The sequence below is a fragment of the Centruroides sculpturatus genome, unplaced genomic scaffold (assembly GCF_000671375.1).
Source record: "Centruroides sculpturatus isolate CEXI.00-Female unplaced genomic scaffold, Cexi_2.0 scaffold192, whole genome shotgun sequence".
NCBI classification, from domain to species: domain Eukaryota; kingdom Metazoa; phylum Arthropoda; class Arachnida; order Scorpiones; family Buthidae; genus Centruroides; species Centruroides sculpturatus.
The window spans coordinates 663,691-690,811 of record NW_019384565.1 but is presented as its reverse complement, the minus strand read 5'-3'; the positions used below and the strand labels follow the sequence as shown (position 1 = coordinate 690,811).

At 31.9% G+C, this 27,121-nt stretch overlaps 2 protein-coding genes across 2 annotated transcripts in view; one reads left to right on the top strand and one right to left on the bottom strand.

The window, feature by feature from the left end:
- LOC111624034 (glutamate receptor ionotropic, kainate 2-like) overlaps positions 1 to 20,863 on the top strand; it is a 62,322-nt gene extending 41,459 nt beyond the window's left edge. The window contains exons 8-16 of the mRNA XM_023366800.1: positions 1,744 to 1,848; positions 2,533 to 2,646; positions 2,732 to 2,934; positions 3,196 to 3,316; positions 4,652 to 5,013; positions 8,118 to 8,316; positions 8,915 to 9,140; positions 16,054 to 16,304; positions 20,274 to 20,863. Coding sequence (XP_023222568.1) covers positions 1,744 to 1,848; positions 2,533 to 2,646; positions 2,732 to 2,934; positions 3,196 to 3,316; positions 4,652 to 5,013; positions 8,118 to 8,316; positions 8,915 to 9,140; positions 16,054 to 16,304; positions 20,274 to 20,468 — 1,776 coding nt within the window. The 3' untranslated portion in view covers positions 20,469 to 20,863. The remainder of the gene's footprint in view (positions 1 to 1,743; positions 1,849 to 2,532; positions 2,647 to 2,731; positions 2,935 to 3,195; positions 3,317 to 4,651; positions 5,014 to 8,117; positions 8,317 to 8,914; positions 9,141 to 16,053; positions 16,305 to 20,273) is intronic.
- Positions 20,804 to 27,121, bottom strand: part of LOC111624033 (glutamate synthase 2 [NADH], chloroplastic-like) — an 87,941-nt gene continuing 81,623 nt past the window's right edge. The window contains exons 42-45 of the mRNA XM_023366799.1: positions 25,407 to 25,574; positions 21,337 to 21,459; positions 21,104 to 21,251; positions 20,804 to 21,031 (exon numbers count right to left, since the gene is read on the bottom strand). Of these exons, the coding sequence (XP_023222567.1) occupies positions 20,868 to 21,031; positions 21,104 to 21,251; positions 21,337 to 21,459; positions 25,407 to 25,574 (603 nt within the window). The 3' untranslated portion in view covers positions 20,804 to 20,867. The remainder of the gene's footprint in view (positions 21,032 to 21,103; positions 21,252 to 21,336; positions 21,460 to 25,406; positions 25,575 to 27,121) is intronic.

The window sequence follows — 27,121 nt, the reverse complement described above, 5'->3', positions numbered from 1 at the left end:
GTCATAAATACTAAAAACTACAGAAAACACATACTCAAAGATACAACACTCACAAATGACACATGCAGAAAATGTCACATCATGCCAGAAACTATACAACACATCACTTCTGGTTGCAAGCTCTTGGCACAGACAGATTACTTACATAGACACAATCAAGTAGCAAATATAATACACCAAGAGCTTGCAAAGAAACACAAATTGGCAGACATCCACGAACCATACTACAAGTATATTCCACAGACAGTATTGGAAAACAACACGCACAAAATGTACTACGACAGAGCCATAATCACAGATAAAACAATTTACCACAACAGACCAGACATCACACTCATTGACAAACACAATAAAATCACATACATTATAGACATAGCCATTCCAAACACTCACAATGTACAAAACACATGCACTGAAAAAATTAGCAAGTATACAGAACTCGCCCAGGAAATAAGGCATCTGTGGAGGATGGATAGGGTGCTTGTTGTACCTGTCGTTCTCTCCTGTACAGGTGTCATACCACACACACTACACAAAAGCCTGGGAACATTACAATTGAGTAGAAATACATACATCACACTACAGAAGGCCACTATATTGAATACATGCCACATTGTTAGGAAATTCCTGAATACAGAAACACACACTGATATACTTATTTAATTTTAGTTTTGTTTTTGGTTGCTATGCCTTGACTCTGGTCTGGCATAGTACACAGCCACCAGTGTAAACCGAGTATAACTCACAAAACCCAACATGATGATAATTTATAGTAATGATTTTTTACTATACGAGTATTAAAAATTTATGATGATAATTCAGTTTTTGTGGGCCCTTGACACTTGGGAGCCTAGGACTTAAGCCCTATTAGTCCCTATGTAGATCTGGCCCTGGATATACAGTGAGTAACCAGAGTTAAGATGGTGTTGTGACATGTTGCTTCTTAAATAACTTTTGATTAATTTTAGTTTTGAAAAACTTCATTCTGCTGTCGTTGTCGCCCGTAAAGTTTAAAAAAAAAAAAAGAATGAGGCATGCTGCAGTAATATCCAAGAACCTATTTGAGGCTGCTGTGTGAAATAAAAGTAGTTCAGCAACTTGGCTTATAGAAGTAATTTCTTTTACCTGGTATAAAAACACATTTTAAATAGAAGCAGTTGAGGTCCAAAACTAGACGAATGTCGAAGGGATATGCCGATTGTAACAGTTCAGAATATTTTTATCATATGAAGCGACAAGATATGCAGGCAATAAGCATTTGAAAACTGTACATAATTGTCCAACAAATTCACATCTAATAGTTAATTGATTAATTATTAAATCCAAACATTTTTTACAAATGTTTTTATTTTGCCCTTTCTAACTTGACGCCCTCGTGATTCATGTAATACATTAATAACAGAGGCGTAGCTACCGTGGAGCAGTTTGCTCCAACTGCTCCACGATAGCTACGCCTCTATTATTAGAGAGGTCACGGCCGAAGTTTTCATCTCTAAAACATGAACGTCGAGTGCCACTATCTTGTAAGCGACGTTTGATGTTCATGTTTTAGAGATGAAAACTTCGGCCGCAACCTCACTAATAATGTATTTATTGCTCGGCGTAATTTTCCCACATCTGGTTATCACCTAAATTTATAAAAGGATAAAACAATTTAATTGGAAATTTCTTATCTCAATTTATTCCAGTAAACGTTTATCAATAAACTTTTCCAGTATTTAACATCAAATATTTCATTTTCAGATTAATTACGATGGATTAACTGGAACTATAAAATTAGATAAAAATGGTTTTCGGACGGATTTTCATTTAATAGAAACTCGTGTTTACTATGGAAATTTAAAAATGGTATGTTATCCATTTATTTATATTAAATTTTAATATAAAATTATTCTCATTAAATTTACTGTTAACTGTTTGTGAGTTTTAATTTGTGTGGAATATTTCTAAAAGAAAAATATCTTTTTAATATACAAAAATTTGCTTTTTCTTAATTAAGACTATTATTATTTATAAAGATATATTACAAAGAAACCAATAATATAAGTTTCTATGCATTTCTATGCATATAAGTATTTGTTATTGCAATTAATTTTGGAAAAGTGATATAAACTGTTGCCTAAATAATAATTTTTAATACAGTATGTCTGTTTAATGTAAACACATAGGGCGAATGGAGCAGGCGCTAAGTCCTGGGGGGGTTGCCTCAGTGGTAAAGAAAATTAAAGGGTATAAATTAGGGGCAACTAAGGGGGGTGCCATAATAGTATCTCGCTCCATCCTAAAACTTGTCTCGGGCTGGCACTGTGTAAACATACATATATATACCATACATATATATATATAATATCATAAGCTTGGCAACTTTACTGAATAATTTGATTTATAAATTATATAGAATACTATATTACTAAGATCATTATGATATTTAGTTTAAGTGACTGTCAACAAGTCTGTAATAAATTACAGTATTATACATTTATAGAAATAGATCTTAGAATTACTTGGTAATTTTAATAGTAAAATTTACAGGATGGCAAATGGGATAAAATAAATAAATTTACACAAATTCAAACCAAAAAAGAAGATTTAGAAGAATCTAGCGAGATTATTTCTGGAATGGTACTTAGAGTTTCATCTATTGAGGTATGCCATTATTAAAAAGATCTTTAGTTTTGAAAGAATAAATTATTATTATATTAAAGATATTTACTTTTAATTGATTATGTAGAATAAACCATACTTCATGAAAAGTGAAAATTATACAGATGATAATCCACAATATACGGGTCATTCTATTGCTTTAGTGCAAAAACTGTCCGAAATAGCTAATTTTACTTTTAAATTCCATGAAGTAGGAGATAAACAATATGGAAAGTTAGCAGGCAGTGAATGGAATGGAATGATTGGAGAANCAGCATACAATAATTGCCTGTTTGTCCAAAATTGTTTCTATTGCTCTGAGTATATATGTAAAGGCCAAGCGCAGTTGGAACTTACAAATACCATGATCTAACATGTTCTAAAACTTTTTCTTTGATATCCTTAGTTTTGCTGGATGAAACAATGGGATTGAGTGAAAACCCTTGATCATGATATGATGAACCACATTACTTTTGATTTTATTTTTGTTCCTGGAGAATAAGGACAAAATATGTTTGAATATTTTTCTGAGTCACTCTTTGCTATTATTAGGGTAACATGTATGTTTTCTCCTGATGCTTTCATATTTCTTGTAGATAAATTAATAGACAAGGATTTTCAAACTGATGAAAAGTCCATAATGTCTCAAGAAATCAGTAAATCCATCATTGATGTCTGCTAAGATGAAACTATTAGAATACAGTTGAAGTTATTACAGTAATAAATAGAATGCCAGGCTGTAATTTTTAATCATCTTTTAATTTTGAAAAATTACATGACTTTCAGTCCACACTGGAAGTTCATACATCAGCATCTCTGGCCCCTAAGCTTTCCATATCTGATCTGCATTTGCATTTTAGTGGTGTCTTGCCCCTGTACATTATACATCTCCTGATAACAATCAGATTGAATCTTACCTGTTGCTGTACATGTCGGCTGGCATCCCATTAACAGAAAAATATCTAAATTTCTTCATTCGTTATTATTAAAATGTGCTTTTTCTCTTAAAACTTTGTAGACACAAAAGGCATTCCAAAATTTATAAAAGTTATTTTAATCTCAAAATCATCCTATTTTGCAAAATAACATTTGTTACACTATGATTGTAGAACTTTACTAAAATTCAAACTGGCATGTAATATCTGATTACAAGATATTTCTTAAGATGAAATATCATGAACATTCTGAAAATATTTAAATAATTAAAATTTTATAACTATATTCATGCTCATAATTTATGTTTATTTCAATATTTGTTTTGTGTACGTAAGAAGTATTCAAGAATAATGATAAAAGAATGTTTATAGATAAAATAATGTTTCCCATGCATAAGTAATAATAGATGCAATGTAGACAATCAAAGGGTCATTCCATGCCAACTCTGAAAACCTCAGCTCACTTCAATTTCTGAATGAAACGGTTGGGACCTTAGCAGAGCTGTAGAGCATACCCATAGAAACAAAAAAGTCAAAGGAACCACACCTCCACGTGTGCCCCTTTATGAGATATATCCTGCAAAATTAGTTTGTGAAATTTGCTTATGCTTTTTTTTTTTTTTATCTTCAAACTCTCCCATGGATATGTGTTTTATTCTAACTCCAAACTCTTCCAAAATTAGTCTGTGATCAACACCTTTCAACTGATACTTCTGGAGTGCAATAGGGAATCACGCTACTCTCTCTGCTAAGCCTATCCTGTGTTGGTTTGCAAGTTAATTATTCATGTGGATGTCATAATTATAGTTTGATTGAGAGTTTAAAAATAAAAATCAATCACTTAGTATATGATTATTTAAAAAACTGTATGTTAGTTAAATAAAATCTAGGAATATGAGATGCCATTAGCAAATTAAGTTCAGTCAATGTGATCACTATATTAAATCTTCAACAATAATAATTACAATAACAATTTAAAAATTAATTTAATTAAAATATTAATTAATAATTAGCTACATAAATAAAACTAATTATTGTTATATATTGATTTTTGTTTTATTTACATTTTACAGAAAGCTGATATGGTTGTAGCAGATCTAACTGTAACACAAGATAGACAAACTGCTGTAGATTTTACTGGTCCTTACATGACTTTAGGAATTGGCATTCTTTTCAAGAAACCAAGTAAAAAAGATGACAATTTATTTTCTTTCTTATCACCATTTTCTGTACAAGTATGGTTTTATATGGCTACTGCTATTCTTGGAGTAACTATTGTTATGTATGTTATGGGAAGATTTACACCATATGAATGGGAAAATCCTCATCCTTGTGATCAAAATCCTGAAGAATTAGAAAATCAGTTTACATTACAAGAAACAGCATGGTTAGTTGTCGGTGGTCTTTTGCAACAAGGTGGTGATATTAACCCACTGTAAGTAAATTTTTTCTTTCAATATTTTATTTAAGCTGTAGAATTGGACTTCTGTTGACAGAGTAGAGTTTTGTGTATCTGATGTAATGTGCAATAGCATAACCAGGGAAGGATGCAGAGGCCATTGATAGTTAACTCAATAATGATTGATATTGATAGTGATTACCTACCAAACTGAACTATAATCACAACTCATTACCTTTACTGCAAACTTTCAATCCCGTGAACATAGAATGACTCAGATTTTTCTTTGACAAAAGTCTTGAGCATTGTTCTCTCATAGTTATTGTTATTGAACTGTATTTTGGCAGTATGATTCCACAGTAAACAAAATAGATGGTAGTCAGTTGGTACCAAGTCTGGGCTGTAAGGTGGATGAGGCAGAACATCCCAGCTCAGACTAACAAACTTCTGTAAGGTCATCTTTAAAGGCTCTCTGTGATGTCACATTGTCATGGTGGTATCAGACTTTCTCAATTTTTGGAATTTATGGGAACACTCAAGTTGTTGTGCTAATTCTTTGGGGGTCAACCATGGATTATTGTCTATCAGTTGCAGAGATCATTGCCACTTGGATGGTGTTCATGGCAAATGCCTTGCAGTAGAGATAATGAGCCTTCATTGAATTGTGGCCAATGATAGAGCAACAGCATATGAATGTGTTCATTTGAAAATTTAATATTGTCAGACATTGCTGATGCATCTATTTCTAATGAAATATGTGATGAAATGCTCCCTGGTTACTCTACTTATATACCTACATTAAATATGTCTCCATTTTTTCTCCATTTGTCTAATGGAGTTTGCACTGCATTAGACAATCCAAGTGGTACAAATAAAATTTTGAATAATCAAATGAGGTGATAATCATTGTTTTTGGTACATTGTCTGGATGCATTTGTATCTGATTATATTATTTATGAATTAATATAACTCTTGAAAATATCATTTTACCACATTGAAAAAATCTTAAAGGTTAAAAGTGAGTATCTGTCCAAAACTGTAATAGTTTCAGCATACAATAATTGCCTGTTTGTCTGAAATTGTTTCTATTGCTCTGAGTATATATGTAAAGGCCAAGCGCAGTTGGAACTTACAAATACCATGATCTAACATGTTCTAAAACTTTTTCTTTGATATCCTTAGTTTTGCTGGATGAAACAATGGGATTGAGTGAAAACCCTTGATCATGATATGATGAACCACATTACTTTTGATTTTATTTTTGTTCCTGGAGAATAAGGACAAAATATGTTTGAATATTTTTCTGAGTCACTCTTTGCTATTATTAGGGTAACATGTATGTTTTCTCCTGATGCTTTCATATTTCTTGTAGATAAATTAATAGACAAGGATTTTCAAACTGATGAAAAGTCCATAATGTCTCAAGAAATCAGTAAATCCATCATTGATGTCTGCTAAGATGAAACTATTAGAATACAGTTGAAGTTATTACAGTAATAAATAGAATGCCAGGCTGTAATTTTTAATCATCTTTTAATTTTGAAAAATTACATGACTTTCAGTCCACACTGGAAGTTCATACATCAGCATCTCTGGCCCCTAAGCTTTCCATATCTGATCTGCATTTGCATTTTAGTGGTGTCTTGCCCCTGTACATTATACATCTCCTGATAACAATCAGATCATGCCAGTCAGCTACCTATAATAACTCCATACTCAAGAAAATTTTGAATTGAAATAATATGACTTTTGATCTAGATTGGAAGTTCATATATAGTTAATTGGGGCTTCCAGCCTCTAAGCTTTCCATATCTGATCTCGATTTTCATCCATCTAATTTCATTCTTAAGATTAATGATGGAAACAGATAGACAGATGACAGTGGGACTATAGACATACCTTGGTTAGTGACCTCAATATAATGAAGTCCACAGTTTCAAACCCCATTTACTGTAACAATATTAAAATCACAATTTCAGTGACATACTCCAAGTTTTAGATATGCCTGTTTTAACAGTTTCATGCATCATCAGAGTAATTTAGTCATTGCTTACACTTTATAAGATGTATTTCAATGTGGTGTACTGCAATAAATGAGGTATGAAGAAAAGAATAAGTTATACTATTAGGAATTAATAAAAAGAACATTCAGCAAGAATAAAAGATCATAACAACAGATAAAAGTTACTTTGCCATCACCAAGCTGAACAGCAATAACTACCAGATATGGAAATACAGGATGGTACTACTAAAACTATAATAATATAAACGATTTTTGATTTAAGACCAAACGATCCTCTGTATTACACTCAGCTATAATATGGCTTCTATTTAATTACTGAATATTTAAATTATTTTGACTAAAGGTAGGCATTAGGTAACATCTTTTGATAAATTTAATAATTATAAATAAAATAATATTTAATTTAGAAAATTCTGGAAGAAAAAAAATCAATCCTGACTGGACTCAAACCTGTAACTTCTGCATACTGTGCAGATGCATTGCCAGTTACCTCTGTCCAATCTTTGCCTCCAGACTATCAGTAATTTAGATATATTATAGCCTGATATGATCCAGCATATCATTTGGCCTTACTTAAACTATCCAAAAGTTTATATGGGATATTGGTTATGAAGGTATTTCCTCCTGTATAGATTCATCTTGGTTAATAAAGGATGAAGGCCTTTGCCATAATAGGCCTTCAGATGGAAGATAGTCAACTGCCATTAATAAGAAAGGGAACTACAATCAAAGGCCAAATGTAAGGAAAATTTTCGGAGAAGAATGACGAAATAATGAGAAGGAATATAGATTGCTGGTCTAAGATTCATCCAAGATAACTTCAATAAGATTCAAAGCTTTCAATATGTTCTGTTACAATATGTACAGGCATACAGCACAAATTCAGAGTAAACATTAATGATATAGACCAAATATTAGTCTAATACACTTAAAAATTTTCTACATTTTTTTTTTTTAAGAGTAATATGGGACATATAGAAAATGTTTGCTTATTTGTCAAGCAAAAACTTTTAGCAAAATATAAGATCACAATAATCATTGTCAACAATAATAATCATTAAAATATAGCATATAACTATTTTTAAAAAATGTTGACTCGAGATTGTTATATGTTCAGGGCAACATCTACAAGGATGGCTATTGGCTATTGGTGGTTCTTTACTTTAATCATGGTATCATCTTATACTGCAAATTTGGCAGCTTTCCTTACTGCAGGAAGAATGGAAGCTGCAATCAAAAGTGCAGAAGATCTTGTAAATCAGCAAAAAATACAATATGGCTGTGTTGCGGGTGGTTCAACGGAAAAATTTTTTAAAGTAAGTGATTTAAACTATTCATTTTAAAATGATGGATCTTTAATGTGCTCATTAATTTTATCAGTTAATTTTCAGAAATTCAAAGAATAAATGTAGAGTATATTTAATTCATCTTTAAAACAATTTTTCAGGGCTGTGGAGTCGCGTAAAAATCTACCGACTCCAACTCCGACTTTTCCTTACCAATCCGACTCTGGCTAAAACACCAAAACTCCATGACTCTGACTCCACAGTCCTGCCGGGGCTGTGGAGTGGCGTAAAAATCTACCGACTCCGACTCCGGCTAAAACACCAAAACTCCATGACTCCGACTCCACAGCCCTGCAATTTTTACATTTTCACAAAAAAATCGGTGATAAAAAATAAAATTGCTCCTTTGACTTAATGCATACTAATCCCAAATATAATAATTTTGAGTCTCTTAATACAGGAATATATGCAAATGAATATAAAAGTATTCATTCCTATGTATGTTTGATATAAACTAATAAAATTTTTAATATTGTATAAAATGTTAAGACAAATAATTTATATAATTTATATATTTTAATAGAAAATACAAATAAATTACAAAAGAACGTTTAATATCTTATTTTAGAGTTCTGATCATCCCTTATATAGTAGAATGTGGACAACGATGGAATCTGCAGAACCAAAAGTTTTTGTAAAAAATAATGATAAAGGAAAAGAAAGAGTAAAAATGGGAAATTATGCATTTTTCATGGAATCCACAACAATTGATTATGCAACAGTTAGTGACTGTGATTTTATGCAAATTGGTGATACATTAGATGAGAAAAATTATGCTATTGCTACACCAAAAGGTAAATTTTAAAATAGTTTTTATATATTACAGTTTATAAAATAGTGTACTATTACTATCTTAATAAATTATACTATAGCTAAATCACTTTACTAAAATTTGTTTATAATGTATCTTGATTAAAAATTTTAAGAAAAATCTCAACTTCTCACAAATTTACAAAAAAGTTTACTATACAGTTGTCCCTTGATAATCCGACAAGTATGGGACCAAAGGTGTGTCAGATTACCAAAAGTGTCCGGATTACCGAAAATAATTACATATTTCGCATTGTTTTGCTAGCAGTAACTTACAATATTCTCTACTCCAACTGTTCGAACAGAACTGTTCACATAAAACACACGAAATGTGTGTCATCGAGTAAGAATTGGATGGGGAGATTCACATCGCGACATGCTTCTGTGCAAGCAGACACGTAACGGGGACAGGTACCTTGACGGGAGGTGTGTCGGACTACTGAGCATGTCGGATTAAAAAACGTCGGACTATAGAGGGACAACTGTATTTACACATCAAGAATATATGAACTTCTGTTGCCAGAGAAATACTTGATCCTGAAACCAAAACAAAGTTTGTGTTGTCTATATTCAAAGTTTGAGTAGAATACTTCAAATATTTTTATTTGATTTTTTTTTAATAGTATATTCATCAAGAATACAACCATTTTTGAAAAAATTTGTCATGAATATTAAATAACATATACTATATTGGTATTTAAATTACATTTATTTTCTAATTTATTTTCATAAAATTTTTTTAAAAAATTAAAAAAATGATTCCGTATTTCTGAATTAGGATAAGCCAATTTAGAATTAATTAGAAGATCACAACCCATTTTAGAGGGATCTCATACAACTTGCAATAGAAAGTGTACTCTTATAAGCATATACAGGAGGGATCATAATTAAAGAGTTGGTGTTCAGAGCTCTTTTTTCCAATAGTTCTTTTTGCAATCTCAACTAAACATATTGTCCTGCATATCTGATTTTGATTTTTGGAAAATACTTCAAAATTCAGTGATGCCATCCCCTTAGTTTGCCTATTATGTATATTTTATAATGAATTTTGGACTCAAAAGGAGTCTCAAAACTTCTCCACAATTCTTCAACAAGTGAACAGTCGTGGTGCTTACTTTGCCCAATTGTGCATTACTTGTTAAACTCGCCTATCAACAAAACAGCATTGCTGACTGTGCTTGAGGGATTTTGATACTCAGAGCACTTATTCATAAACCTTTTGACTATTGTGAATCTTAAGGAACTAATTTTGCATTTTCAGGAGACTGGAATTTTGCTGTGAAACCAGGACAGGATTTCAAACCAATTGGACATTGCTACTTCAGTAATGGATTATGGAATAGAAAATTCTTATGACAACAGTAGTGCATATGAAATATCATGGCAATTTGACATGCCCTACATAAATGTGGAAAGTTCTGCAAAATACTTGCATTTTTATCCATATAAGATGTTCATACACAGTCAAAAATTGGTTTCTGGTTATGAGTGGAAAACATTTTCCATGATGGTTGATGATGCATGGCTCTAGTAAATTATTAGAGCAATGATATTTGTTAAAATTTGCATGATAAATCCTCAACTGTTGTATTTGGTCTTGCAAAAATCCACGTGTTTACCAACAAATTCCATTGAACTCAGCAAAGGTAATATCCATCCCAGGATATTAAGCATTAATTAAAGAAATTAAATTAGAAAGGTATGTGGTAAGTCTGATCATTATAACAACAAGGTCAGCAGGCTCATATGGTTATTTACTACTGTGGCATTTAATAGATTAACAGACTAAAAGCTTATATCAAATCTTTCAGCTGAGTTATTTACTTTTACTTTTCACATGATTCACCAAATATTTACTTCAGAAATGAAATGTTTTTATACATTTGAAAAAATATCCCTAGAATTCATGTCATGGCATGAACTAAGTTTCTGATTTACAGGTTTTTTTTATATTTAACATTTTTTTGAGAAGTAACAGATTTTTCTACTTCAAAAAATGCCTCAACATTCAAGTCCTCAAATGACTGTGGTATGTCTTCTTTTTTTACAAATTCTATGAACTAAAAGAAAAACTAGGTCATTTAGCTGAAAGTAGAGATTATGGATCAAACGTCTCTCTTTTTGAAAGTTTGTTAAGAAAGGCTGAAATCACTTGGCACTCAAAATAACAAATACAATCAGCACCTTACAGGACTATTGTGAATCTTATTCATCCTGTAAGTACTTGACAGTTTTAGGTCTATATTTGGGAACAAATTTCAGAAAGTACTCTTCAACAGCAGCATACTGTTTGAGAAGCCTTTCCCAAGCTCAGAGTAAAGTCAACCATCTATAGCTGAACTTTCATTTTCTTCTATACATTCTTATATTCTCCTTCCTTCAAAGACCAACCATGAAAAAACTCATGGATAGAGAAACAATCTGACACATCTTCCCCAAATTCTTAGTCTCTTGACAAATATATTGTGAACAACACGGAGATTGCATGTGCCAAGAAGAGTGATTACATTGTAATCTTATTTTTTCACTTATTAAATAGTAAACTGCATTGTTTACATTGGTCCATCAGATCCCAACATAAGAATTTGGTTCAAAAGATCTGCATTTGACGTTGCTTTATTCAATTTTGTCAAAACCTTATTAGCTATAGCACTTCCCATAAATAAACCTCTCCAAATGATGAACAGCTGTTCATAGTGTTACCACCCATCTGGTTTTCACCCGGACAGTCCGGGAATTGACTCACTGTCTGGGTGAACTATTAATTTTGTCCGGGAATTTTGTAGAAATTGTGAAATTACGATGAAACAAAGTTCTTGCAAATATTTTTACAAATTTACACTATTTTAACAGCGAAAGAACTCGTACTCACTAAACTCATCTGCAATTTTGCCATGTTAGAATGTTTATGCTGCAACCTGTTGACCCCCCCCTTTTTTTTTGCATGTATGATCATACAATTGTACACGTCTCTCCAATATCCAATAGAGCTAAGTCATCTGTACCTGTTCTTTCTTAATTTAGGTTACTCCTACACAAGTCCATAGTCCCTAACTGTAACTGATTTAGAACCGCCATGCACGTTATTCCTTGCATTGTAAAATGACATTGCGCATGTGTCAGGAACATCTGTTCGAACAATTGATTTGAAAATAAGATTTAATGGTCCAAAAAATTTTTAGTCAAAGGCTTTTCTGGATCCCTTGATATTAATTTCTAGTAATTTATTTACTTTGTTAATTGAAATGGAGTTGTGTTTGAAAAGAAGCAAAACAGACCATACAGGAAAGTCCTCAGAATAGATCTAGAGAGTTATGGATCTAAGTGGTCATCAATTTGCAGTGAATGGCACCAGGTAATGAACTTTACATACCCTTACATCAATGAATACAAGTAAGTCACCGTAAGTTGCTTATTTCTTAGTAATGTGCAAAAATAGTCCATTGATTTTTTGGTAAAATTTCTCCAAAACAAAAACTTTTGTCAAAAAATGGCTTTTAGTGACCATATAGTAATTTTCTTCAAAATCAATGACTTTAGTGACTAATCACCATGCCTGCATATGCAATATACACATTAAGAGGACAGCAGTGCTAAGTTTTACCATAGTGAGTGAATTTTGACATAAAATTTATTTTTCCAAAAGTAGAAACCACATCCAACCATCAGCCAAATTAATCAGGTAGAAATTATCCTACAAATATTGGTGCCTAACATCTACCTGCAGTTGTTCTAATCATCTCTTAACGAAAGTAGTAACTATAATTTAGTTTTCTTCAGATTATTCTAAATTTCAAAAGAATCTGCCCAGAGTGGAAGTTGAACCCGCAACCTCTAATTGCCATGTTGTGTGCTAATCAGTTACGCACCCAGATTGATTCCTCCCTTCTAGACACGTTTAAAGTTTAGTAACTTTAAATGTGTCTGGAAGGCAAGATCAATATGCCATTAAGCCAACATCATAGTGTGTACTTAGGCAAATCTTTATTGTATTATGTCTACTACTCATATAGTTATACGTAACACAATGATTAAATATATTATATATATATTGTGATGATCATGCAAAAGTACATATATGGACAAAAAACAAGCACAAAAATATGTAACAACGATATTTTTATTTTTGCATATGATGAACAAGATTCTTTCGGATTCCAACTCCTCAGTCACAAAAAGTATAATACAGCTTATGCTAATGATAAAAAAATGGGAGTGACAATTGGTATGCAGTTCATGACATATATATATATGTACAGATAATACTAAAATAAAATTTATAACTAAGACTTACCTTTTTTCTTTCCTAGTTTTAAGATAGTATGTGACAGTTATAGCAAAAAAATATGTAAAAATAGGGATTAGCAAAAATTTGGGTACCTGGGATTCATAGTAATTCATGACTTGGGTGGGATGCCAATTTTAGTTTCCTTGGGAAAAATGGTTTCTCCAATTCTTTCTAGACTGCATATTGTAATATCAAAACACTTACTAAAACACCTTTTCTTGCAGCCGACGTAAGACCGAAAACGTTTGAAAGTTATTATAATAAAGTGTCGGCTGCAAGAAAAGGTGCTTTAGTAAGTGGTTTGATAATGGTTTCTCCTTGTCAATCTTACTTTGGTGTCTTGTATGGGCTTCTACCTCTATCATGATAGATGTAACCATGATAGATTTACTTTTTGGTTTTTCAGATCCTCTCCTCGTGAAAGGTCACGCTCCAGATTGCCAATCTGCAACCTGGAGCATGACCTTTCGTGTCATTCCCTGTTGACCAAGCCAAGAATGACCATTTCTCCACTCCTTAGCCCTTAGGGCCTCAGACCTCGCTCTAGATGCTCGTGTTCTCGCCTCTGTGCTCGACTTGTACAATCACGCCATATCTCATGTACATACAAAAAACTTAAATTTATTATGTAGCCTTGTTTGTGTATTGTAATTAATTAAGCACGAAGCAGTGCTACACTAATCAATATCTGACAGTGTGTGTAGTCTGCTATTAAACAGCACATATGAAAAGGTTCCATAAGATTACAATAAAGCTGAAAATTTGTAGTTATTTGCACCTGTAGTATTAAGTTGAAAAAGAAGTTTTGAAGTTTATAGCTCATATAACATATTTTTATATATATGTATTATCTTTACTAACTTACTGAAAATTGAGGATTCATTATAACTTAAAAAAATGAAATAAATTATATTTCTCCATTATTCTATTCAAAAATAGCAATTATATATGTTACCGGCCAAACTAGTTTATCCTACGCGTGTCAGGATATACTAGTTTGGCCTAAATACTTTAGGCTTAACTAGTTTGTCCTAGGCCAAACTGATTTAGAATTATTATTTAAGTGAGGCCTGGCCAACCCAAATTGTTTTGCAGGACACTTTGATCACATGTAACATTACAATGGGCCACAATTTAGGCAAACATACTTTTAAAAAAGTAAAACAAATACAAAATGAATAAGATTTTATTGTTATACCAAGAGTTCGTACTCACACTTGCAAATTTTCATTTATTTAATTGTTTTGGTATACACAAAACAAAAGTTTTAATAGATATATATAATATCACTTAGTGGGTCACACGATTTAATGTGACGGGCCACAGGTTGGCCAGGCCTGATTTATTTTAACCATTAATATACTTAAAATTAAAAGGCAATCAATTAGATGAACAATATTTATTCAAACAGTCTACTTAATTATAAAAAATGATGCTGATTAAAAGTGACACAACACTTGTAGAAAACTATAAAATAAAAGTAAGCTAATCAGTACTTATCAGTTTGTATTTTTTTTTTTTTTATTAAACCATGCACTCATAAAGGTAATTAACTTTCGAAAATATTTTCAAAAATTCAAACAAAATAATAAAAATAACTTTTAAAGTTAAACTAAAATTAAAAATGAACTTGTTTGTGTTTCTTAGTGTAACATATAAAATATTTAATCTTTTATTTATTTTTACAGGGTAGGTTAAAGTGTACCTAGGTAACCCCAATGGCGGCACTTCGGACTGTTCGTGCTCCCGGCGGACTCTTCCTGGAGGGGAGCCACCAGCAGGCTGTCCATTGTTTAACGTCACTAGTTATTGATTCACGTAGTTCTTGAACAAAAGAAAAAAAAAGGAAATGTCTACTAAAAATGTAGTTAACCTAACCAAACCAAACCAACCAAAGCACCACCATTGGGGTTACCTAGGTACACTTTAACCACTGGGTGTACTGTGGTGGCATTTCGAATTACACAAAATCATTTTTTTTTACACTGGTGCCTATTTGTAGTACATAACTAGTTTGATCTAGGCCGAACTGATTTAAGCCTAAAGTATTTAGGCCAAACTAGATTATCCTAGACTAAACTAGTATATCCTGACATGTGTAGGATAAACTAGTTTGGCCGGTAACATATACAAGTATATAGTGACAGAGAATTGTATCAGATGACCTTTGTATAGAATTTTCAGTTCTTGGTTCTAGTAAACTGTACTGTTTGTTTTCCTTTGAATTTAGTTAAATATATTAAAGAAACAACATTTAAAACAGTGGTTCTCAAAGTATGGTCTGCAAACATGTCCTAGGTGGTGTGTATAGACTGACCTTGTCATTTTTCCAAAATGTAATTTCATGCTGTTTAACCAGAGGAAAGAACATTTTCATGCATATTTCTTATCATAGGTTAACAAATAGGCAAAATATTATGGCACACATCTAAGGTGATTATATTTTAAACCAGTGGTTCTCAGTTATTTGATCAGCAGACCATCTACATCTTCAACCACTTTTTATCTTTTAATGTAATTCAAGATTTTATATTTATTGATTAAATTTTACCAATATTTAACTTTCTGTTTATTATCAATTTTATATTTATATACATGTTTTTTTTTAGGTTCTCCTATCAGAGAGAGTCTATCTCATTCTCTCCTAAAACTTCAAGAATTAGGAATTTTAAGAATTTTAAAAGATGAATGGTGGAAAAGTGATGTAGTATGCCCAAAAGAAGAACCACCATCAGATACACTTGGTTTAGAAAACATTGGTGGTGTATTTTTAATTTTAACCATTGGTTTACCACTTGCCCTCATTGCTGTATTAGTTGAATTCTATTTGGAGAAAAGAAAGCTACCACGTGAAGAAAGAGTAATTATTACTGTATTTGTATGCATGTTACCATATATAAGCAGTCCTTGACTTTTTGACACACTGTATATAATATCGTTTATATGTCCACCATCATAAATCACTTTCATATATTTTTAGCTGACAAACAATCAATTTTAAGCTATTGCATGGTTGGCGCACTGTGCAGTTTTGGTTTTGATAACGTCATCATCCGTGAATGTTCATTTTTATTATTTGTTTTATGCATTGAAACATATTCACTGTAAAAAACTAATATATAATACTAACTTAAAAGAATTTCTATAAAATTTCTTATTTAGTCCTCTGAAAATGAAAAAAATTATTTCCAGCATGCAATGCTATTTGACATTCCTATAAATTTTTTTTAAAAATGTATTACATATGAAAGCTAAGGACTGCTTCTATATATAATTTTTTGTCATTACAAAATTTTTCTTGGAATTAATATTGAGTTTAAAATAGATATTTTTATTCAATTTAATTAAAAATAACTTTAGTAATAATCAAAACTATTAGTTTGTATTAGATATAGCCAATTATTAATAATTAATTTGTATCTAATTATAATTTACATTACTCTACATTAGGAGTGGCAACCCTTCGCATGACTTTTTTCCAGCACAAAACTCGGCTTGTCTTAAACATCCAACATCTTTGCCAAGTTATTATTTCTAAAACAGTTGATAAAGTTAAAATACATAAAAAATAAGTACAGTAATTAGAAAATGAAACAAACATCCTTTTTTCCAAGACATCTATCTCTGTATTAAACTGATTTACAAAGTTGCCAATTTAATGGAAAATCTGCTAAATCTAGCTTTTCCATAACATTATCTAGCCAGTAGATGAAATAATAATATGCTTCCAAAAATTTCAATTGGCATGTGAGAAAATTTTGCTTCAGAATTTCATAATTTTGACATGCACACTTTATGTAGACCAGGAATGGGCATCCTTTTATCATATTTCAGACTTAGTTTATTAATCATTAACTTATATAGAGGGTTCTAAACTAATAAAAATTTCATTAAGTTAGAGGGATATTTTTAATTTGCACTATTTTCAGGATGTAAAACTGAAGATATTGTAATCACCAGACTAAAAAAATTTTCTTCTTGTTTTATGTACAATTGTTGAATGATCTTTTCTCCATAAGATATATACATAAAGACGAGGATTTATATATAAATAGGGCATCAATACCTGCATGACGGTACTTCCACCCACGGAGTATCACTAATTATAGTCAATATTTGTAATAGATTTTATATAATTTGAAAGAATTAATAATGTTCACACTAATATCAGTTATACCTGAGACATTGCCAATGAAATTGGATTAAGGTTCAACCTACTGAAATGTCTTTCTGGTTAATCTTTACCATCACCTATCAATGTAACTATCTTCTGGCATTTTTTGCTTCATCTCCCTTCTTTCATTCTGTGATCAAAAAGTATTGGGAATGGTTCAATAAAACATAAGACTTCAATTTATTCATCAAAATTTGTTTTGTCCCCTCCCACTGCAATGCACTTATGACAACATTTTTTACAATCCATGAAACATACACTGATGTGCAAAACTTAAGCAGAGAGCTATGAAATTGTAGAAAAGGACTTGTTGCGATCAGTACAATAAACACCCAACTCAGTAAAAAGATGATTTGTATTCAGGAAGAAGATATCACAGGTGAAGTGAGGGCATGTAGAACGTGTGCATTAAGCACACACAGTGCAAGATAACAATGAGGCTTTAATTTCATACTGTATGTGTTCTATTCATATTTGCACTAGTATGCTTTCATTTTCCTTTAAGTACAAAATACTGTCTCTGTATTTTGAATTTCATGTCTCCCAGGTGATTTCTTGCAAAAAACAATTGTTGCTTATATTTTGCACACCAGTGTTTAAAGTCATTTTCATAAACCCCTTCAGGACTTGCAGCAAATTTTGTTTTATGGCATCAGTCAACTGAAAACAGTGACCACAAAATGGAAACAGAAAAAGTCACATGGTTCCATAAGAGGTGAATACAGAGCTTGTAAAACCATATCTGTTGGCCAAAATTTCACAAACACAATTTTTGCATCACTGTAATGGACCTGTTTACAATGCTCTTGTTGCATTGTAAGCAGGTACATTACAATGGTGCAAAATTCATATGTTTTCTTGCAAAAATCAGGTTGTTTTCTATGAATTGCTTCACACAAACAACATAAAATGCTCAAATAATCGTCTTCGTTGACAGTTTGGCCACTCAGAAGAAATTCATGATGCACAATACCATAACAATCAAAGAAAACAATCAACACAATTTTGATTTTGACTGACTTTGATGTGGTCTTTTTAGTCTTGTGAGTGCCATTCACTTGATTGTTGAGCTGTTTTGGTGTTAAAAGCATATATCCATGTTTCATTATCTGTAATGATATGTTTTAAGAATTGAATTTCTTCCAAAAACAATGTATTCAAGTAAGCACTTGAATACATTGTTTTTGGAAGAAATTCAATGTTTTCAGAATGACTTGAGAAGCAACATACCACAAGCCCAAATGATCTTTTTAAAATTGCTCAACAAGATCCAAATGATACTGACACACATTCAATAATGGCCCTAATTGTTAAGCAGTGATCATTTAGCAGTAAATCTCTGACTTGAGCAATGTGTTGTTCATCAGTTGAAGTGAATGGTCTACCAGAGTGTGGTTCATCTTTGACAATCTCTGCCTTCCTTGAACATCTTCTACCACTCAAACTCTTGTTTTTGATACACTATTGTCACCAAAAGCTTTTTGCAACATTTCTGTAGCAATAATTCCATTGCAAAAACAAAACTGAATGCACATTCTTCACTCAATTACACACAATATTTTGAAAAATCACTGATGCAAAAATTCTTTACACACAAAATAAGCATTTATTTGCAAATGAAAACAAAAGAAAAACTCACATGGTGTAATAACATCTATCACAGTAACAGTGAGTTTGACTACTATTTGCAGTAGTGCACTCTCAACACAATTTGATATTGAATTGAAAAGTTGTTTAATGTTTTAAGAAATGCTTTTTCAGATCTAGTCCAGTTGCACAACAAATTCCTTGATGAGTGAAATAGAGCTAGAATTATTGTAATTTCTTATCATATCCCATATATATTTATTCAATAGGATTGGCTGGTCAGGCTTGTTTCAATTTCTTCAAGAGAATTCCATGATATGGTTATAAACTGTGGGTGGATATTGTCTTAATGAAAAAATATAATTTTTTCACTGAGTTTACTACACAATCCGCTTACTATGCATATCAGTGGGCATTCATTGTGTCATCAAGAAAATTGGCATACAACAATACAGACAATTGCTTAAAAAAAATTCAAAATTTGAATTATTTTCTGTGTAAACATTTCATCTAGGAAGCTATTAAAACACATTTTAATTTACACTAGTAATATAATGTAAACATGTAACAATCATAATAAGATGTAAATTTGATTCAATATTCTGGGTCTTATCAAACTAGAGATAAAAAGAAATATAATTTACATTTAAACATTAACCCTGATATCAAAAAATGAATTTGTAGAATGATCATGCAAATCATTGGACTAGTTCACAAATTTCATATCTCCATAATAGCTGCTTACGGGAGACATAAAAAACTGGTTTTTGAGAGTATTGCATTTGTGGGAATGAATTTTTCTCTCTCTAAAATCAAACATGTAGAATTTGGAGAAATGAGGTTTGTGAACTAGGCTGATGAAATGTGTTTGTAATATTCATAAAGATAATTTTTGTATTGGCTGAGTAGAATTTTGATTCACAAATGTGTAAAATCATATGCAGTTTTCAATTTAAAGTGATATAACTATGTTTATTTAAATGTATATCCTATTAAATATTTACATACTAATTAGAAAGATTCACAAGATTGTATAAGTTGTATAATGGTATTTCTTTTTTTTTTAAGAAACCACTATGCATTGAATTATGCCAAGAATTGAAAGCAACTGTGACAGGAAAGAATACAGTAAAAGCTGCACCTGTAGAAGCTGAAGACGAAGAAAAAATAATATCATCAAAGCCATCTAGCAGTACATCGTCATCATCTACTGGAAAATCAACTACAACAAAAGAAGCATCCTCATCATCATCATCCAAATAAAACTTTTCCTACATAGCTAACAGATTTAAAATTCCACATCTGAATAACAGCTGTATAAACTTGAGTCCCAAGACACACCTTCAGACATTAAAGAATACTTTCTGACAATAAAAATAGTACATTCATTCTCTGTAGAGAATAGCAAACATATATTTAAAAAAATTTATGATTGATAGTGTTGTTGAAAGACTTAATTAACTATTTGTCCTTGGGTATAAAACAGAAATAACACTGTTACGTATTTTTCTAGTTTTTGTTATGCAGTATTTATGTATGCCACATAAGAAAATACAGAATTCAAATTTTATTTATGAAAAGTGAATAGGGTCAATGCATATAAGTTAATCATTTTATTGAAAATATATTAGCAACTTTTTTTAACAAACATTTATCAAAATCTTAATATTTATCTTTTCCATCTGTAGTTTTTTGACGTGAGAAAGGAATGACTCCCCCATCTCCGGCTAAAGAAGAATATCCCATTAAATCATGGTCAATTTCTCTAGCAGCTTGACGTCCTTCTGCTATAGCAGTGACAACTAATGACTGACCTCTACGACAGTCTGCAAGTTTAATTTTATTACTATTTTTCAAAACTTTCTTTAAATTATTATTATTATATGAATAAGAGTTACCTCCAGCAGCATAAACAGTTGGTACAGAAGTTCGATATTTACCATCTTCAGTACAGATATTTGCCCTAATATCCTGATCAAGACCTATTTCTTCCAATAAATATTTCTCAGGGCCCATAAAACCAAGTGCTAATAAAACTAAGTCGGCCTATATTGCATTAAAGTTTTCAGATTACAAATCGACATGTATTTCCAAGCAAAAAGCACAAAGCAATTGTATTTTGCATACTTACTTTAAATACACGAGTAGTTTTTGGAATTTCATTCATGAACCATCGACCTGTGGCATCTTTCTGCCATTTTATACTGACAGTTTTAATTCCAGCAACATGCCCCTGGCCATCATCTAAAAATTCCTAAATATTTTTGTTTAGTTAAACATAAATAGCATAACAGAAATAATTCTTAAATCTATAATATGCTATTTAAATAATGAACTTTAATCAAAATGTAAACTCAAAATAATACTAACAACTGCTAATTGCATTACAAATCTTTAATCATGAAATATGTGTACTAAAATTAAAATATTTAATGGGGCCAGAAATTTAAATTTTATTAAGTCAAAAAGTTTTTTTAAAAAAAGACAAGGAAAAACCCTCAATCCATTCCGACCTATAACACATTTAAACACCACCTATAACAAGAAAGGAATTATTTGTCCTCACTTTTATGAAAGTGAGGACAAATGAATGTTCTAATAAAACATTCAAATACTGTTTTGTAAAATTCAATTGCAATCAAACATTCATGTGTATTTTGTAATTTAATTAAATTAAGAGTAATATAAGTTTTTTTTTATGTAGGGTGCCTGAAAAGTTGGCACACATTGTAAAAAATTTTAGTTAAAGATTTATAGAAAAATATAGTTTTTCAAGAAACGTTTCATTAAATGGAATGTATATACAAGAATAGTCATTGCATATACATTCCATTCAATAGAAATCAGATATATGCATTTTTAAAAAGACACTCTAGTTCCATATTTTATTTCTTAACTTAATTTAAAATTATTGAAAACATTTGTTTGTCATATTAATCTAATTAAACCTTGTATATATACACAAAAAAAAAAAAAAAAAAAACTATTCCATTCATTCGAAAAAATTTGTTCAATTAATCGAACAAATTTTGTTTAAAATTTTGGAACATGAATGGGTTACACATAGGAAAGTTGAACATTGTCAAAAATGAAATGAAGTGGTTGAAGATAGATCTTCTAGGCATTAGTGAAGTTCACTGGACTTGCAATACAAAATTTGTTCGACTAATCGAACAAATTTTGTATTGCAGAGTAATTTCAGAAGGTTCAAGTTCGAAACCATTTAAATAACTTGTTACTATGTTAAGAGACCTGGAGAAAGACCTGGCAACCTATCCAGTATTTTGGCAAAATACCCTATGGATCAATTTGCAAATACAGTTTCAAATGTGGTACCGACTTGTGAAACCCTTGAGCCAGAAGATACCAATCGAACAACTGGAATAGAGCATTGATGATGCGATCAGGCTAAATCCTAAAGGAAACCTGACTGCTGACGTAGCTTGTAGTGAAAAGAAAACTTTGCATCGTACTAAAGTATTTAAAATTGGAACATGAATGGGTTACACATAGGAAAGTTGAACATTGTCAAAAATGAAATGAAGTGGTTGAAGATAGATCTTCTAGGCATTAGTGAAGTTCACTGGACTGGAAGCAGATTCTTTAATTCCGATGATTACATCATCTACTACTATGAAAATGACACCATCCAGAGGAGTAGGTTTCATTCTGAACAAAATCAGTCTCACCATAGAAAGCTTTTGAACAATTGATGACAGAATCATAGCAATTTGCATCAAAGGGAAACCTTGCACTTTTACAATCCTTTACATTTATGCACCCACTGCTGATTCAGAATAAGAAGTAACTAAGGCTTTCTACAATGAACTCAAACATATTGCATCAGACACCAAGAAAAGATGTTGTCTATGTCATTGGAGATTTCAATACAAAAGTAGATGAAATGGAAGAATCACGCATTGTAGGAATACTTGGTCTTGGAGAATGAAACGAGTCAGGTGAAAGACTGATTCAGTTCTGCCAAGACTGTGATGAATACATGGTTTGAACAGCCAAGGCAGTGATTGTATACCTGGACTTCTCCCAATGGAAAATATTGTAACCAGATTTCCACTTTTGCTAGCACAGGAAGTAGTCAGAGTTCTGTTTTGTCTGCAAAAATCTATCCTGGTGCCCATTATGGAATTGATCATGAACTGCTCGTTGCCAAAGTGAAACTAAGGTTTTGTAATTTTAAGTAACCATCAGCAATGCCAAAATTTGAAGAAAGAGAACCAGAAGAACTATGGAAAGATGTAGTACAGAATGAGTTGATGCACAAGAAGGCAAAATTGGCAAATAGATGTCAGAAACTATGATAGTAGTAGCAGAACAATGAAGAAATGCAAAGATTAAATGCAAAGTTCCAAAGGCAAATTCTGGGAAGAACAGTGCAAGAAAATGGAAGCAGCAGCTCAGAAAGACCTCATTAGACAATTCTTTGCTTATGTGAAGAAAGCCTAAACATTATTGCACGTAAAGCAGCTATCAATGGCCAAGATAATCATGAATTACATGATCAACACGCAATCAAAGAAAGATGGAAGGAATACACAGAACAACTTTGGGTATCAACTTCTGTTTCACTGGCATAAAGTATTGAAGAGGAAGAACTGACATTAGCTGGAGCCAGACATCTTAAAATAAGAGGTGGCATGGGCACTCAAACAGCTGGCTAGCCACAAGGCCTCAGGAGTCAATGGAATACAAGCAGTTACTGAAACCCTTACCATTAAAAGTTTTGACAGCACTGTGTCGTAGGGTGTGGAAGAATGGTCAATTGGAAAAGATCTATTTTTATCCCAATACCAAACATTGCTCCAACTTCACATGCTAGTAAGATTCTACTGAAAATCATTCAACCATAGACAGAGAGATGCCAGATGTACAGGCAGGTTTCCAAAAAGGAAGAGGAACATGTGATCATATTGCTAATTTTCGTTAGATGATGGAAACAGCAAGGGAATACCAAAAAGATTATATATGTGCTTCATTGATTACTCAAAGGCTTTCAATTGTATTGATCATGTCAAATTGTGGAAGTGCCTCAAGGAAATGGGAATCTCACCACATCTCATACGATCATTATATACTGGACAAGAAGCTACTGTAAGAATGCCATATGGTGATACAGACTGAATAGTGATGGTGAAAGGATACAGCCCTGGCGGGTACCCCTTCTGATCTTGAACCAATCTGTGTGCAGAGGTGGCGATGAGGAAAGCAGATTTGAATGAGTTTAACAGGAATGATTGGAGGCAGGAACATCAATAATCTCTGATATGCAGATGATACCATGCTGCTCATGGGAAGTCAGGAAGATCTTAAGCAGCTGCTTCTGAGAGTCAAGCATAAAAGTGCAAAGGTAGGGCTGCCTCTTAACTTCAAGACGACCAAAATAATGACTACTGCACAGATTACGGAAGTCAAAATAGAGATCAACAGTGAAGAAATCAAGGTAATGGAAGATTTCACATTCCTTGGATCCAAAATCAACTGTAATGGAGATTGCAGTCCTGAAATCAGAAGAATGCGTAGCCCTTAGACAAACCTTGGTGATCAGCTTTTTGAAGAGCAAAAACATCTGCCTCCAAATTAAATGCAGATTAGATTTCAAGTTTTACATCCATATATGACAATAGGAAATATAGATTATTTGGATTATCTTCCTTAGTTAGAACTAAAGAAAATGGACAGAAGGAAGATAGATGCTTTCGAACTGTGGTGTTGGAGACTGCTTTTGCACATTCCATGGACAGCATGGATCACCAACAAAACTGTCTTAGACAGAGTCCAACCGAAAATCTTACTGGAAGCCCAGAGAACCAGCTCCCTTGAGAAGGCAATCATGCTGGGGATGGTTAGTAGGAAAAGGGCACGAGGCCGACCAAGGACTCGGTGGCTCGACACAATCAAAAGTGACACTGAATTATCTATAACAGAATTGAAGGAGGCTGTGCAGGATAGAGAGGCATGGAAAGCTTTGATCCATAGAGTGACTGAGAGTTGGGCGCAACTAAATGGATAAGATGATGATGATTCCATTCATTATTGAATGGACAATTACATCTTTGTTTTCAAGTTATGATTGAAAACCAATGGATATATAAAAAAACTGTATTAAGAATTTAAAATAATATTCAATATCATAAACATCTAATAAACTAATACATTTAATTTTATAAATGATGATAAAATTACCTTGCTTAATATACTAAAATGTCTAGGATCTTCTCTGTATTTCATCTGAACTTCTTCTTGACCATATTCTAGTCTCATTATACGAGGCCATTGTGGCCAGACGTTAGTAAATGATCTTGAAGATGGAGGACATGATAATATTTCAAAAGATACTACACTTCTGGCACCCTAATTTTTAGAAACAAATTAACATTTTAGAATAATATACAGTATACTTTTGTTTAAATTATTTATTTATGGTAGAATCTATTTCAGATCCATCATGAATGCATTGAGCAAATGTCTTATTTTAAACTGATAAAGTAACTTCATTAGAGAAAATGGTAAAAAAGTGCAATAAAATTTCCATGTTTTTATTTATTAGCTCTTTCTCTCCTAAGGACAAACATAAAACTTGTACAGCAAGCAGAAGTACACATTTGACATTTTAAGTCCAAGCAAAAGATCTTGTGGCACTGGTTCACAACATCACCTGACTCAGTGACTCATGGGAAATTTGTTGAAAAAATGGTGGATGCATTTAACATCGAGGATTACCAGCAAAGGTAAATAAACAAATAACACTAAATAATTATTTTTAATTAATTAAACATCCTATAAATACTTTTAAACAGTTTAGTGTCATGTCTCCTACCGTACAACTGGACTACATCATACTTTTGTCGAAGGAAGTAGTTTATGTAAATTCAAAAGCACCTCGGAAAATTAATTTTTAGAAATTTACAAACATATTATGCTGTTGATGAACAAACCTACCTTAAGATAACCTATTATGAAGACACATATATGTAAATTCTATAGGCACTTCACATCACTTGCGAAAAGATTGAATAATGTCTGGATTAAAATAGTTGTTTCTTTACAATATTATTCGTAAATGCTTAAATAATCATTATTTTAACCACAAACACAAAAAAATGAATAAGTTTAAACCGATCGTCTACTCTCCATTCTAGACATAGCAAATACCATTATCAATCGTCTAGAATTGCCAGATGGTGGCACTTGTCCGTCCGCCATTCACATGCACCTCAACCTTTCTAATAACAATATGTCAGAACTGGAATGATGTGTTAGATATTCAGACATATTGATCTAGAACAACTCCAATGTTCATGACCAAAGAAATATACAAAAGAGTCAGCCTTTCTACAGAGGATAGACAAGGGCCACACAGATATAGTAAACCTACATTATAAACAAAACAAGAAATATCATACTTACACAATGTAATAACATTTGCAGACAAAAACAGTATACCATTAAACTAACAGAACATTGAGCTGGGTTTAATACAGTGCATTGTATTAAACCCAGCTCAAACCCATGACACCATTAGGCAGTCTTAGTCTTGGTCTTAGAAGGCACTCCACAGATGGTACCCAGCCAAGATCATGCTGCCAGAACTGCAAACTGTTGACAATATGTATGGCAATTATAAACCCTTCTAAGATTCAGGGACAGATCCAGGAATTTTACTTCAGGTACACTTCAAGCAAATATCAATATCCAAAATCAATTATTTTTAGTATCAAGACAAGAAAATAAAATTCCAGATAGCAAATCTTATACAAAGTTTAAAAATTCTAATTCAAATGTATGAAATAGAATAAAAATAGCACAAATTATACAAAATACAGTAGAATAATTATTTACAGTGTCATATCTGGCAACATTGTAGCTATTTCATTTTCATATTACAATTGGTTTGTTTG